This window comes from Nesoenas mayeri (genome assembly GCF_963082525.1).
Source record: "Nesoenas mayeri genome assembly, chromosome: 14".
Lineage (NCBI taxonomy): Eukaryota > Metazoa > Chordata > Aves > Columbiformes > Columbidae > Nesoenas > Nesoenas mayeri.
In genome coordinates this window covers 173839-189016 of record NC_137556.1, presented here as the reverse complement: position 1 = coordinate 189016, position 15178 = coordinate 173839, and the positions used below count along the sequence as shown (strand labels likewise).

Below are 15178 nucleotides of genomic sequence, written 5' to 3'. Positions count from 1 at the left end.
GCACCCAAGGTCTCAAACGGGCCACCGGGAAAAAGATATAGAAATGCGAAGGAACTAGAAATGGAAATAGAAAGTAAATAGGAGAAAAAGCCACGCCGAATATGCAAATCAACTCGAGGTTACAGGGGGCGGGGAGTGGGCGGAGAGAACGCGAATCAGCAGAGCGAGCCAATCAGGTCGCGCGAGAAAACTTGAGGGGCAGAGCGGAGTGCAGCGCGAGCGGAAAAGGGAGGGGTGATGATAGGCGGAGAGAATGGCAATTGACGTCCGTAGCTGGCCAATCAGGTTGCAGAGAGGAAGAGGAGGGGCGGGCCGCACCACGGGGGAAGGGGTGTCTCGAGGGCTTCCCAAAGCGCATGCGCAAAAATGGCCGCCGCGAGGGGCACGGGGTTTAGAGCTAAGGCGCGGTTGCAGGCTCGGTGGCGTGGCGAGCGGGGCGCCGCTTCAGCGGGAGCTCGGGGCGAGGCGCGGCGCGGCGGGCTCTGTGTCCCGGTGGCGCGGCTGTCGCGCCGCGGCTGTCTGTGCGCTTTTTTGTGTTGCGGCGTTTGTTTTTTGGGTTATTTTTTGGGGATTCCCGCGCCACGCGGCACGAGCGCTCGGCCGGGGCTGCCGCGGCGGGTCTCAGTGTCGCCGTGCTGTGGGCAAAGCGCGGTACTGCAGCCGGCCGCCCCAATGCGGTGCCGCGGCGCGCCTCAGTGCTGCCGCCCTGTGGCGAAACCCGGGTACTGCAGCGCACGGCCAGGGGGCAGAGACGCCGTTTGACCCGAAGCGCTCAGAAGTGCCAGGTAAGTGCCAGGTAAGAAACACAAGCAGTCCGAGGTGCCCGATAAGAAACAAACGTCAGAACCGGTAGGAGCTGCGGCTTCACAGCTCTTTCAGCGTTGATCGTGTGACGCTGATTTTGATGCTAGTCATTCTTACTTGCATTATGCTACAGTGTTCTGTTTGGTGCTGCTCTTGCGTAACAAATAATCGTGCTGTACCGCAGCACGTGATGATAGTGTTTTGTAGATTTATACTGCCGAAGAATTCGCGAGGATATTGAAAAGGGGGGGGGGAATTCAAGAGAAGCTGCCGAGTTAATGTATGCTGCGATGAAGTTACAGAACTCATACCCTCGTTAACCAGTTGACGTGAGGGAAACGCTTTCTGACCCCCTGCACGATGAGGGGACGTTTTTCACCTTTTAGACCCTTCTGCGTGACAAGAGGGAGACAGAAGATTACATAACGCGTTGTTTAGAAGCTGAGAGCTTAGCTTCTATTTAACTAATAGATGTATTGTCAGTGAGAACCAAAACATTTATAACTAACATCATCAATCATTTCTTAGCCTAGATATACTGTATGTTTAAAATTTCCAGAAATTGTAACGAATATGTAGCAATTGTGTGACTCTAAGCAATGCAAGAGCATCCAGTGGTGGGAGCACTTGGAGAGGACGATCCCCGGAGCTCCCCAGTGCTGATGAAAGAAATGTTGCCTGCTCAACAGCGTAATTGACTCTGCTGTCTCGCTAATTGCTCCCTTTCAGTAGGAGCCCGTCCCGTGGCCTCACAGGGCTGTCTCCTGTGGCGCTGCTGTGGGGAAGGCGCGAGATGTTTTCCTGCACCAGCGGGAGCGTTTGCTTTTATGCTGAGCGTGTCCTAAACGGTGTCAGTTTGTCTTATTGCCGTCTGGCGTTGCTCCAGTCGCTCTGGTTTCTCAAGGCTGCCTTGCGTTTCGAGGCAGCCCGTTTCCCTGGAATCCTCCGTTAGCTCAGCTGCTCTCCTGCCCCTTCTCCTGCCTAATCCTCTGCTTTCTCCTGCTCTGTTGATTTCAGACGCTGAACTCTAATTTGGAATTTCTGTTTTTCAGAGGCGGAGCTGCGAACGCCCGATGCTCAGCAGACCCCCCCAGTCCAGGCAGGGAATGGAACGTGGGGAGCAGCGCCTGGGCGGGAGACGCGGCGCCGTCCTCCGTCCCCAGCGTGCCGCAGAGGAGCGGGAGGCGACAGCCGGCCGGGGGCAGGTGCCGGGTGCGTCCCCAGCTCGCCAGAGCTCCCCCTGAGCCTCCTCCCGCAGCCCCGCTCGCCCCGTGCAGCCGCCCCCAGCTCCGGCAGCTCCTGCGAACCCGTCCCGCGTTCCTGGGCCGCTCCCGAGCCCCACGGTGAGGGCGGCAAGCCGGCCCTCGGCACCTCTCCGGTGGCCCCTGCGCAAGGAGCAGGCTCAGGCAGGGGTGAGCTACGGTGCTAACGGCCGCTGCTTCTTCTTTCCTGCTCCCAGAGGCCACGCTGAGGATGTGGCCGTTCGCTGCCCCCCCGGGGATGCCGTGGGCTGCGCCCGCCTCGGGCAGGCGAGGCTCGTCTCGCAGCGCAGAGGGCAAAGGGACGGGGGAGCGCGTCCCGTCCGTGGACGGGTGCTGGCGCGGCTGGAGCTGTAGAGGTTGGGGAGAGGTAAAGAGGAAGAAACACGGGGCCATGGGCCCGACGTCTGCTTCCTGCGGCGGGCAAGAGAGAGAGCCCCTCTCTGCGGAGGGCGAAGGGTCCCTCTGCGTGGCGTGCGGCGGGCCAGGCCGGCAACGCGCGCGGCAGGGTCCGTGCGCGTATCCTGGAGCGGGACGGCTGCGTGGCGAGCGAGCCGGCGAGGCTGCGTGTCCCCGAAGCCTCGTCTCGTGGGAGCCCTGACACCCCACCGTGTTCTCCTAGGCTGAGGACGGCCGAGCGCCCCGAGGGAGGAGAGGAGGAGACAGGAGCGTCTGAGCTGTTAGAAGCCTCCTGGCAGCCACGGAAAGCGAGAGCCGCTGTGAGTCCCTGGCCCTCGGGGCCTCATCCCCGGCTTGTGTGTCCTGGTGCCTCCCTGCCCCTCCGTCTCCTTTTTCCCCACGCTTTCTCTGGCCCGTTGTCGCCCCCGCTGCTCTGCCGCCCCCGCTGCTCTCTTCCTCTCTGCGTCTGTACGTGCTGCTCTGTCCCCCGACCTTCCTGTCTTTCTCTTTCCTTCCTCCCTCCCTCCGCCTTGTCTCTCTGTGCCTTTCTCGTGCTCCGCGTTGCTGGCTTTCTTCATTCTGTACGGCGCTGTTCCCGTCCTCGTTCCTGTTCTGAGCCTTCGTGCTGCCCCCCGCCCCGTTTTTCTCTCGTTTTGTTGTTTTTTCCCTGCCCTCCGTCTCTCCGCGGGGCTCCTCGTTCCTCTCTTTCCTCCTCCAGCCCCCTGTGCTCCCCGCCGTCTCTCTGGCTCTGCCATCGGTTTTGCCTGTTGCTCTCCCTCTTGCTTCCCGTTGATAGGAGGAGCAAAAGTCTTTTAGAAAGCCCTCGGCATGAGGTAGCAAGACTAGGCCTAACGTAACAGAAACCTAACGGAGCAAAACTAGCTCTGTAGGGACTGGAGGGGGGGCAAAGCGGGATGTCCTTGGCTCGCAGGCTGGGAAGAGGGAACGTTCCACTGACTGGAGAAGGAGCTACTGGAGTAGCAGCACCAAATGGCAGTGGGCATGCTCAAGAGATGAGGTCGAGAAGCCGGCACCGGGGCGGGGGGGCACCGGGGACCACTGGAGACCCTTGACGGACACTCTGGCGTACCGACGATGGACTGCCAGCGGAGGGTGGCGTTATGGAAAGCGCTTCTGTTTAAGGCATTAACTAAGCGCTAGCAGCAAATGAACGTGCAATAGGTGTATGTCATAAATGCCAAGGAGCGTGAGTCATGTGCACGCTCGATGACGGGGGCGATCCTCTGAGCGTGCGGCGCGCTGTATTGAAATGGCCTGCCGTTTAACGCTTTCAGAGCAGCGTTAAAGAGTCTTTTTTGCCGACTTTTTGGTATCTCCCCGCGTCCCGTGGCTTCTCACTGCGTCCCCGTGTCCCGCTCCCCGCCCGTGGCCGCGTTCCTCTCTGTCCCGTTGGCCGTGCCGGGCTTTTTTGCCCCGTCTCCGCCCCGCCGCGCCGATTTGTTTCTTCCTCTGCCCTGGTCCTCCGTGCTCTTCCGGCCTCTTTTCCTCTGTCCCCCCCGCTGCTCTGTTCTCTGCCTTGTTTTTTCAGATGCCTGTCCCTGCTTTCTCTTCTCGCCTTTGCGGAGAAGCTGCCGGGGGGCAGAGCCGCTGTTTGACCCGCGGGGTTCGCAGTCAGGTCTCTGCGTGTCAGTGTCCGTCCCCCCGACGGGGGTCAGGTCCCCGTTTGTGTGCAAACAACCTCCCTCCCTCGGTGCCTCCTTAGAACGTTTAATGGTGTAAATATTGCTACTGCTAACGTTGTCGGTGCGGCTTCTTTCCTCAGCGGATCCGTCTTGCGGTCGGTGGCCCACGAGTGCTTGGCAACAGCAGAAGCGGCTTGAAGGGACCGGCCGCTGGAGGATGCCGAAGGCTCCTGGGTCGCTGACGGGAGCGGCTTTGCGTAAAGCCAGGGGTACGCGAAGCCGGGCGTGCGGTGACGGCTGCCCAGCGGGTAATGGAAGCGAAACCTTTACCTGCAGGGACTTCTGCCCAGAAAGCTGAAGAAATTGCTCTCACGCGAGCTTTAGAATTACGCAAAGAGAAGAAGATTAATATTTGCACTGATCCTAAGCAGGTTTTTCGAATGGTGCATGCCCTTGAAGCCATTTGAAAAGAATAAAGTTTATTCACAGCACAAGGAAGGCAGATTGAACATGATGCTCCAGTTGCTGGAAGCTGTGCTGTTGCGAGAAAAGTCGCCGCCACGCGTTGGAAAGGGCCTTGGAAGGGAAACACTGGTCAGGAAACTGGAAATAAATTGGCAGGTGCCGCTGTAAAACCAGCCACGGAAAGGACAGAGACCGATACAGGAGCCACGTCTCTGATCCCCGGTGGCTGTCTCCTCCAGCCACCATCAGGAAACTGTAACAAAGAGGCTAAGAAATGAATAGGAGATTTCTAGCCGAATTAGAATTAGGGTCCAAAGAAGCTGTCACCGGCGACGGGAGGGCAGCGGTGCCTCGCGGCGTGAGGAGCTGATGAGCTCTGTCGAGATTAGGCGAAAAGGTAAGAGCGAATTTATAAACTCTTTGCGAACGAGTGACCCGGCAATGTGAAACGTGTCTAGAAAACCACCTTAGTACTGGATACAGGGTACAGACAAGAGCAACTGGACGAGGGAAGTGTAGCAGGGCAACTCTGGCCAATAGAGTTCTCCAAAGTGCCTGGAAAAGGGGGGGTATCGATGTTGGCCGACACGAACGGCTCCCTTTTCAGGCTGGCCAGCAGCATTGCCGTGCCGGGGGGCAGCTGCCGGGCTGTGGGCCGGGGGCTGCGGCTGTTTGGGGCGCTGCCCCCGCTTTGTTTTCCTAGGGGAGCCCCCCCCCGTTTTGGGGGGTGGTGGTACGTGCACGTGTAAGTGACACGATGTTCCCAGCTGCTTTGTTCTCTGCCTTGTTTTTTCAGACGCCTGTCCCTGTTTTCTCGCTTTTGAAGAGAAGCTGCCAAGTTAACGTATGCTGCGCTGAAGTTATAGAAGATGTAGCCCTCCTTAACCGGTTGACGTGCGGGAAAGGCTTTCTGACCGCCTGCACGGCGAGGGGACGTTTTTCGCCTTTCAGATCCTTCTGCAGGACAAGAGGGAGACGGAAGGTTAAGTAACACGTTGTTTAGAAGCTGAGAGCTTAGTTTGTATTTAACTAAGAATTCACAGATGTGTGGTCAGCGAGAAACTAAAGGGTCATAAGTAACCTCATGAAATGAAGTAAAGAACGCGGCTTAGCCTTGGTTTTTGACTATGCACTGGAACGGCAATAACTACAGCAGAAGCTGCCGCGGCTTTAACGCGCAAGGGGCGTGAGCGTTGCGAAGCCGCCTGCGTTGCAGAGTGTCCTGATTGCGGTGCTGAGTGTTGGATAGATTGGAGCTGCGTAGCGGAATTGTTTTGTTTTGGAGAGGGTGGGATCAAGTTGGAGCACAGCTTGTGAGGGCGGTATGTGGTGGGTAGGCTTTAGTATTATGCGTGGAGCGGTGCTGTAAGCGTTGCTAGTTACTGCCTGTCTTTGTTCCAAGATGAGCCGCGTCGTTCTGCGTGACGCGTAACGGGAGGACGGCGTAGGAGCGTCATTCTGAAAAAGAGCCCGTTGCGGGGTATTTTAGCTGGCAGGGAAGAGACTGGGGAACCGCCCGCTGATAATGCGAGTAGAGCAGCCTCGATGAGATGTGATGAGCAGAGGCCGTTGTATAAAGTGGACAAGGAAGGAAAGGCTGTGGGCAAAGCGCGGTGCTGCAGCCGGCCGCCCCAGGGCGGTGCCGCGGCGCGCCTCAGTGCTGCCGCCCTGTGGCGCAACTCGGGTACTGCAGCGCACGGCCAGTGGGCAGAGCCGCTGTTGGACCCGCAGGGTTCGCAGTCAGGTCTCTGTGTGTCAGTGTCCGTCCCCGCGACGGGGGCCAGGTCCCCATTTGTGTGAAAACGACATCCCTCCCTCGATGGCTCCTTAGAAGGGTTAATTCCAATCCTGGTTTTTTTTTTTGGCAGCGGCGGATCTGTGACCTCACGGGAAGCCCGGGCTGCTGCGCAGAGCTCGTGGGGAGCGGGAGCTGCAGAGGCGGGGCCTCGACGAGCCAGAGCTGCGGCAGACGGACGGGGCGCGCTGCCCGGGGGCCGCGTCAGGCGGAGCCGAAGTGACCCGCGGCGGCAACGAGCGGGAGCCGCTCGGAGCTGGAGCGGCCGTTGGCCGGGCTGTCCGCGGGGAGGTGAGCGCGGGGAGCCCGGCCTCTCTCTCCCTCGGGGGATCAAACCCGCGCCCATCCGTGCCCTTCTCGGGGGCAGCAGCGAGGCGGGGTCCCCCGGCTCTCCCGGGGCGGCCCCGCTGCGAGGGGGCACGGGCGAGGCGGCAGCGCCACCTCGGTGCCAGGGGGCAGAGGGGAGAGAGACCTGCCGGCCGGAGCTGCGGGGTGCGCGGCCCCTCGGGCAGGGTGCTCCCGGTCTCTTGGCCGCAGGCTGGGGGCGGCAGACGGGTTCAGGCGCTTTGGCCTGCTTTTTTGCCGGCGTCGCCTTCTGGATGCCGTGAAGAAAATCCCGCGCGGTTGATTCCGCTCGCTGCTCAGGAGATTCCGCGTCTGGGGCCGTGGACCGAGGAAGAACGTTTGCGAGTTGGAGGACGCTACAAGATATTCCCCGTGGAAGCCGGAGAAGAGGCAAATTGGCTGCCAGTGGAGTTGTGTTCCGTGCAGTCTCCAGTTTAGGGCGTTCAGTTTGTCCTTCCAGAAAAGGAGCAGTCATTGGTAGGACTGGGAGAGGCTTTTAAGTGCGTGATCAGAATTGAAGCCAGATTGCACTCGACGTTGCTGCTGTGGGTCTTGGCTTTCACTGGTTTCCCCAGGGCTGCCTAGTGTGTGGTAGCGCGGAGTGGGCGTTTTCTCTTCCCCAGGGAGAGGCTGTGCTTCAAGAAGAATTTGTTTCCTCAGGGAAGTGCAAGTCCGTGTGCGTAAGACAGCCAAAAACCCCAGCCTGGTCAGGTTCTGCGTGTGCGTCTGTCAGACGGCTGCTTGACGTTGCCGAGTTCCCAGCTGTGCAGTTGTACTGGCGAAGGGCAATGCAAGACGGAAGGGTTTTTTGTGGTGCGGAAAGCCAGGGGAGCGCGGTTTCTTGTTCCCTTTGAGACGCGGCTGCTGGAAGCCGCACGGCGAGCGGGGGGGGGAGGGGGGGAGGGGGGTGCGGATGCAGAGCGGGCCAATCAGATGGCTCGGGAGGGCTGGAGGGGCGGGGCGCTGATAGGCGGGGAGAATGGCAGTTGATGTGCGTAGGCAGCCAATGAGGATGGCGGGGGGGCGGGCGTTGAGGTCTCCGTCCTGCGCATGTCCAAATTGCGCAGTCCTCAGTCAGGTCCGACGCTGAGGCGGGCACCTGGGCGCGGCCCGCGGGAAGGCGCATCCAATAGGAGGACGGCGCGGTGGGGTGGAAAGCAGCCAATCAGAGCGCGCCGATTCAATCCGCTTTGGACAGCTGCCTGCCTGGCTAACGCGTCCGCGGTGTGTCGGGGCGGGTAGCGGGAGTTAACGGGGAAATGGGGGTCGGGGCGAGGGAGGGGAGGCTGTGGAGCGCTCATTTTGGCCTCTCCGTCCCTTTTGCCTCTCTCCCCCTCTCTCTCGGTCACCTTGTCTTGCTCCTGTCACTGTCTTTCTCTGATAAGCTGGCCTGCTCTTTGCCCTCCTTTTTTTGTGGAATCACAGGCTCATTCTGCTTGGAGAAGACACGTGCAATTTTAAATTTGGGTTTGACCTCTAGGGTCTATTAGTGTAATTGGATGGCACGTTGTCCTGTGGCTCAATCCTCGTTCTGTTCCGTGGAGTCTTCAATTTAGGATGTTCAGGTAAGAAAGGTTGTCCTTCCAAAAAAGGAGCAGTCATCGGTAGGACTGAGAGAGGCTTTTAAGTGCACGATCAGAATTGAAGCCAGATTGCACTCGATGTTGCTGCTGTGTGGGTCTTGGCCGTTTTTCGCTTTGAGAGGCGGCTGCTGGCGCGGGAGGGCTGGAGGGCTGGGGGGGCGGAGCGCTGGTTGGCTGCTAGGCACGTCAGTCGCCACTCTGTCCGCCTATCAGGTTGCTGGGGGGCGGGCGTTGAAGTCTCCGTACTGCGCATGCCCAAAGCGCGAGCGCTGATAGGCGGCGAGAGCGGAGATTGACGTGTCTTAGGCAGCCAACCGGGACGTGGCAAGGGGCGGGTGCTGCGGTCACCCTAGTGCGCATGCCCAAAACGCGAGCGCTGATAGGCGGCGAGAGCGGTGATTGACGTGTCCTAGGCAGCCAACCGGGACGCGGCAAGGGGCGGGTGCTGCGGTCACCCTAGTGCGCATGCCCAAAACGCGAGCGCTGATGGGCGGTGAGAGAGGTGATTGACGTGTCCTAGGCAGCCAACCGGGGCGCGGCAAGGGGCGGGTGCTGCGGGCTCATTCCTGCGCATGCTCAAAGCGCGAGCGCTGATAGGCGGCGAGAGAGGTGATTGACGTGTCCTAGGCAGCCAACCGAGACGCGGCAAGGGGCGGGTGCTGCGGTCTCCCTCCTGCGCATGCTCAAGCCGCGGGCGCCTCGCGGCGTTGGCGGGGCGGTGGGAGGGGGAGGGTAACCGGGAGCGAACGGGACCGGGGCGGCTGCGGAGCGCTCGCTGCGGCCGGCGGCCGGGCATCTGGAGGCAGGCGGCTCCGGGCCGCCCTTCGTGAGGCTCCCCGGAGGCGGCAGAAGGGCAGAGGGGAAGGAGGCGACAGCCGGGGACCTCCCGCCGCGGGGGTCTCCGGGGCGCGGCGGGTGTCGGTGCCCGCGGAGCCCGGCGGGACGGCGGGAGAGCGCGAGGGGAGCGGAGCGGAGCGGCGAAAGAGGCGGCAGGTGAGTGCGGCCGCGGCGGGGGTGACCGGGGTGCCGTTCCGCTTCCCCCCCGCGCCGAGCTGGCGAAGCTGCTGGGAGGCGCGTGTGGGACCCTGCGGGCAGGTGCGCTGAAGGCTGGCGGTCTGGAGCCGCGTCTCCCTCCGGCGCGGCGCCCGTGCCCGGTCCGGCGGTCCCTCCGGGAGCGGCGCAGCCCCCGTTAGCCGGGGGGACGTTGAAAAGCAGAGCTAAGGCGCGGTTGCAGGCTCGGTGGCGTGGCGAGCGGGGCGCCGCTTCGGCGGGAGCTCGGGGCGAGGCGCGGCGCGGCGGGTTCTGTGTCCCGGTGGCGCGGCTGTCGCGCCGCGGCTGTCTGTGCGCTTTTTTCTTTGGTGGCGTTTGTTTTTTGGGTTATTTTTTGGGGATTCCCGCGCCACGCGGCACGAGCGCTCGGCCGGGGCTGCCGCGGCGGGTCTCAGTGTCGCCGTGCTGTGGGCAAAGCGCGGTACTGCAGCCGGCCGCCCCAATGCGGTGCCGCGGCGCGCCTCAGTGCTGCCGCCCTGTGGCGAAACCCGGGTACTGCAGCGCACGGCCAGGGGGCAGAGACGCCGTTTGACCCGAAGCGCTCAGAAGTGCCAGGTAAGTGCCAGGTAAGAAACACAAGCAGTCCGAGGTGCCCGATAAGAAACAAACGTCAGAACCGGTAGGAGCTGCGGCTTCACAGCTCTTTCAGCGTTGATCGTATGACGCTGATTTTGATGCTAGTCATTCTTACTTGCATTATGCTACAGTGTTCTGTTTGGTGCTGCTCTCGCGTAACAAATTAGTTTATATCTATAGTAAAAAATAATGTGTGCTACTTAATCCGCCTGGTAGTAATGTAATGATAAAAATGTTAAAGTGGAAAGAAATGAAATTATTTAGGCGTGAGCAATAACTAAATTTAATTTCAGCTATTACTTGGTGAACTAGGCAGCGGTTATTCCCGGTCTGAATCCTAGTTTAAAAAGCACATTGTTTGGAATTCCTTTTAAATGATAAAGGCGGAAAACTAATGTGGAGTCATTGGTAGCTACATTTGAACAACCTGTACACCCACAGTACTGCCCCACAGCACCATATAGCTCCTGTACTCTGCCCCATACATCCACAGCAGTGCCCCACAGCACCCCATAGTGACTCTGTTCTTCCCCATAGACACACAGTGCTGTCCCACAGCACCCCGTATCTTGTTCACTCTGCCCTATAGACCCACAGTGTAACCCCACAGCACCCCACAGTTCCTCTGCCCTACAGATCAACCGCACAGGGCTTCACGAAAAGCAACAGTGTCTGGCAGAGCCCGACAGGAGTGCAGGTACTGTCACTTCAAGTGAGATTCCAGGTGATTTGATCGGGGTGGTGGGTGGGCCTGGGGTGATTGATCCCTCCCCTTCCCAGGGGATTGTAGGAAGGGGTGGGCGGGGCTCAGGGTATTTGAGCCCCAGTCCCCGGGGAGGGAGCTCATTCAGCTCCAGGACCGCTTGGGTGCCGGTTCTCTGCTGCTCTTTCGGCAGTCGGCAGCTTTTGAGCTGTTTCAGCTACGTGGGCAGACGTCTTAGGAGGAGCGGAGGTGTCCGTTAGAGGCAAGAGCTTCGGGCGCGGCAAAGGTTCAGTAGCAGCTGTAGTAGAAAGGTTGTTTGTCGTTATGTTTCATTGGCTGATTCAGTTCGGGGTGCTTTGCATTTTCCAGTAATTCCTGACTATGATGAAGATGGAGTGTTGTGTTTTGGTTTGCATTGCTGTATTAATAGCTGTTAATATAATCTCCTCTCCTAGAAGAGTGTTTTGTTTCCAGGACCTTTGCAGCGTGCAGCGGCCCCCGGTAGATCGTTCAAACGTACCTCCCGGAGCTCAGCCAAGGCGAGCAATGACTCGTAGACTGCTACCGATAAATATTATTCGGGTGCCTAATCGTAGGCATGTCCTTGCTTTCCTTATTGTAGGTGGTGATGGAGAAAGTGAGAGCTGCAGGAAGATCCCCGTTAGCCCACGTCGCGTTTTCCTCTGTTGAAGATGGATCTGGTCCCTTGTCCCTCTAAAAGTTAAGTGGAGGCACGAGGGCTGGGAAGGGGCTGGGAACTGCAGGGAGGGTTTAAAGTTCTCAGGCAGAAAAGGGCAGTCCAGGAGCAGTCCCCTTTGGGCAGATAAACGGGGTCAGGGAACTTTACAGCGCCACGCCAGCGTGCGCCGGGCAGGGCAGCTCCAGCCCGCGTCTGTTGTCGCGTAGTTCGGGAAGCGCGCCTCGCGCCTGTCAGACGATCCTGGGCTACCTTTGCGCTCCAGGGGCACGAAAGCCATTTCAAGCGCCATCCCGGGGTCTGGCAAGCCGGTGCCGATCGGGGTAGCACCAGTCGGGTGCTGGTTTTCTTGTATCGACAGCCAAAAGGGTGCACGGTTCTTGCATCTTGAACGTTTCCGGTCAGTTGTGTTTTATGGTGTAGTTCTGGGCTGCGGCAGCAGCTCTGCTCTCTACCCATCCAGTCTAAGGGACTGGCACTTCTTCCCAGCATCTTGAAGGTTTTAAGTCTTGCAGCAGCTTCTCTGTGCGTTTGCGCCAGAGCTGCCGTCTCATAAGGGGCCCTCACCAAGGAGGAGCAGTAGATGTGGTGCCCCCGCCCTGCGAGGTAGACCTGGGGGCCCCCCCCCTGCGAGGTAGACCTGGGGGCCCCCCCCCTGCGAGGTAGACCTGGGGGCCCCATGGTAGGGTTAACCCTTAGAAGGGTTAATCCCAATCCTCGCTTTTTTTGGCAAGCTGGCCCTCGGCACCTCTCCGGTGGCCCCTGCGCAAGGAGCAGGCTCAGGCAGGGGTGAGCTACGGTGCTAACGGCCGCTGAAGTGAATTTCTCAAATAAAATGGGTAGAAGTCAGCCAATACCTTTTTCAAATAATGTGAGTTTGTCTCTACCTCTATGACTAGTTGAAAGTATTCGAGTCAACATAATGTATACATTAAAGACAAATAAAGGCATTACTGATGTTATACTTGATGTGTATGGATATTTTTTCCTGTTTCTTCATAGTGGTCCAGACAAACTCAACAAAACACAATAGCAGAGTGTGAGTCAGTGCACCTGGAGCTGGATCATGTCATCTTGATCTTTATCACAAGAGACGTGTGATTCAATCAGACTAAAAGAATATCGCTGAATTGATATATGTCCACCTGTAAAATAATCACTGCATGCTTCGGTACAGTCTGTATAGTTATGACAACATAGTTTAGATAGCAGCAATTTTTAACCTGTTTTTTTTTCCTGGTAAATAATTTGTAGAGATAAAATGAATGAAAAAGATGAGCAAAAGTTTCACCAAGTAATTGTGTTCATTAAAAAAAATAGATTTTGTTACAATTTCCATTCAATTTCTGATCTCTTTACTTTTGTTTTACAGTTATCTCAAAATTCCTGGATACAGAACAACTACTTTCCATTTCGGCACAAGTTCCCAAGCAGGATACGATATGTTTTGAAATGCACCTTAGATGAGCAGTTACCTGGCTATATATAAATGTGGTACCTATGCATGATATGGCAGGAAAAAGGCTGCGCCTTACAAAGACACAGACTAATGTTGTCAGTCTGAGAGTATATCTTATTGTACAGCAGCAGGAGATTCTATAGGAGAACGTTAGAAACATTTGCGTTTGCTTCAATATCACGTATATCTTAATTTGTACAAACTGACTGCAAAACCTGTTGACTTTTTCATCACTCCCCACTCTCATTCTCTGTAAATGTTCATCCTGTTTGACAATACCAGGATGAGAGAGGAATTTTCTTCACATCAGCATAAAAGGAAAAAGTGTGTTAACAGACATTTACTCTCTTATTTTTGGAGGTTAATACAATTTTTAATAGCCAAAAGAAAATTAGGCATCTTTCTTACTAGAAATTAAGTAATTCTTTAGCTTTTATGCTGGTGTGCCAGCATCATAGGGACTTACAGCTGTCACCGCTCCGTGTCTCCTCGCAGGCTGACGTACCTGCTTAGTAAATGATTTGTGTAATGCCAGTTAAAGCAACCAGGTACAGGCTCCAGCAGGATTTTGGTAAATGCAGAAAAATCTCTTTAATGACATGTCAGAAAGCTGAGTGTTTGTTGCTCCCAGCTTTCACTGCAGAGATCTGTAACACGAAGGAAGGATCAGGTGTGTGACTAAAGCTGGCTGGATGTCTTCGTGTATACAGAGGACCGTGCACACCAAACTGGTAACTGCACTGTTTTCACTCGCAACTGGCCGCAATACAGCAGAGCATGTTATTCATGCAACAGACTGTTAATTCAAGTGCTAACTCCGTTGCTTTTATTAAATGCTGGATTGACCTATTCAGTATGTTCCACTGTCCAGACGAGTTTTCATTGCAGAACGTCCCCAGCTGTCACGTCCCGCCAGAGCTGTGTGTGGGGAGGTGACCCAGATTCACGCCCCCCTTAGAAAAGAGTATATGGGGTACTCAAGGACCATAAACAAACAAACCCCAACACCTTTTATTTTGCAGCTTGGCCCAGGGTTGCAGGAAGATTCACACTACTTAAGCCAAATTGGTGAACAGTTTAACAGCCAAAGGATTTACAGAAAGGAGTTTTGTGGCTGTAAGCCTTAGGTTATACTGCTCATAGAGGGAGAGCCAAAGAAATAGGGATATAGGAAAGGAAAAGAGAAGGAAAGAAAGAGAAGGAAATTGCATTGACGTATTGATAAAACATACTTGATTCCATAGCTGTATTTTTAGTTAATTCTCTTGTGCAGCTTTCTTATGAGCTGTTGGCATTTGAGCTGTGTGTCCTGTGTCTAATAGCAGATTTTGACCTGAGATGACAGTATAAGATTGGAATTTGCTTCAAATAAATGTATACATTTGCTTGTATCTGGCAGAGATGATTGCATTTTATGAGTAGCTTCCTATCCTGATGTATGGAGTATGAACATTATGAGCTTGCTTTATTTCTCCAAGTTGTGTAAAGTGACAGTATGTACTGTGCAACGATTAAATGGGTGTCTCATTTCAGAATAGTGTGTAAACTACTGGACAAGGCCCGTGAGCGTGTTCATGGTCTGTACAAGCTCTGACACTGTGTCGGTGTGGGATCTGCTGCTCTCATTGCCCACGCCTGCACTCTGTCTGATCATGGTAAGTTTCTCCATTGATTACATGATTATGGCCAGATAAAGACCCTCCTGTTGGAGAATATCCAGGCTGTTTGGTCCGGTTCCCCAACTGCTAAGCCCACACAACTTCTTTTTTTGGTCTCCGTAGGCTTTAGGTGAGTGTCTGATCTGTCATTGCTGGTTTTGTGCTGATCTTCTTTCTGTCTCCGTTCACTGGAATTACATCCTTCATTCAGCTGCTGCAGGTCTGCACAGCCGCTCTTTTCAAAACAGCCAGTTCAAGTGTATTCTATTCAAAGAAAGAAGTCTTTGAACACACTGAGTTTACAGCTCTGGCCCGAAAGGGCACAACTTAATACAGGTGGATCAACATTATGTAAATGCCATAGAACAAAATGTGGCTACTGTTGTTTATCTGCTACAATTTCTGTAGCATTTTTAGACAATTTTAGAAGTAGACTCGTGTAAGGAATCCAGGATCTCGTGCTTCCCTGCATATTGCGCCTTCTGCACGTTGTCTTCGATTAATGCTGACCTGAGGTATTTATCTGCAGTACAACACGGTGTAGATACTAAATCGGGTCTGGAAGCCATCTCAGGAGATGGATTAGCTCATCATTACATCAAAAATAGAAGAAATGCTACTTCTTTGTTTCTTGTGCTTATGTAATAAGGCACATATGTGGTAGTAACAGAGTTTGTGACCCCTGTACTTCATATGCTTATAGCAGTGTAAAAATAAGTTATTAAAATTAAACTGGCTTTCA

The 15178-nt window shown here is 55.8% G+C and overlaps 1 protein-coding gene and 1 long non-coding RNA gene across 4 annotated transcripts; both read left to right on the top strand.

The window, feature by feature from the left end:
• Positions 1-380: 380 nt before the first annotated feature.
• On the top strand, positions 381-6500 carry LOC308045600 (uncharacterized protein). Of its 3 annotated transcripts, XM_080352944.1 has the most exons (6): positions 1373-1494; positions 1857-2016; positions 2686-2782; positions 4246-4967; positions 5367-5552; positions 6439-6500. In XM_080352944.1, the coding sequence occupies exons 1-4, from the start codon at positions 1404-1406 to the stop codon at positions 4345-4347; spliced, it is 450 nt and encodes a 149-aa protein (XP_080209070.1). In that variant the 5' UTR covers positions 1373-1403; the 3' UTR covers positions 4348-4967; positions 5367-5552; positions 6439-6500. The 3 variants fall into 3 exon arrangements, 1 of the variants encoding a protein (XP_080209070.1); XR_013922805.1 differs by lacking the exons at positions 1373-1494; positions 6439-6500 and adding an exon at positions 381-785 and having other exon boundaries at positions 5367-5544; XR_013922806.1 differs by lacking the exons at positions 1373-1494; positions 6439-6500 and adding an exon at positions 381-796 and having other exon boundaries at positions 5367-5544.
• Positions 6501-8958: 2458 nt separating this feature from the next.
• On the top strand, positions 8959-15178 carry LOC308045731. Its single transcript, XR_013922824.1, has 4 exons — positions 8959-9286; positions 11245-11342; positions 12692-14433; positions 14560-15178. It is a non-coding gene; the product is annotated as an uncharacterized lncRNA (long non-coding RNA).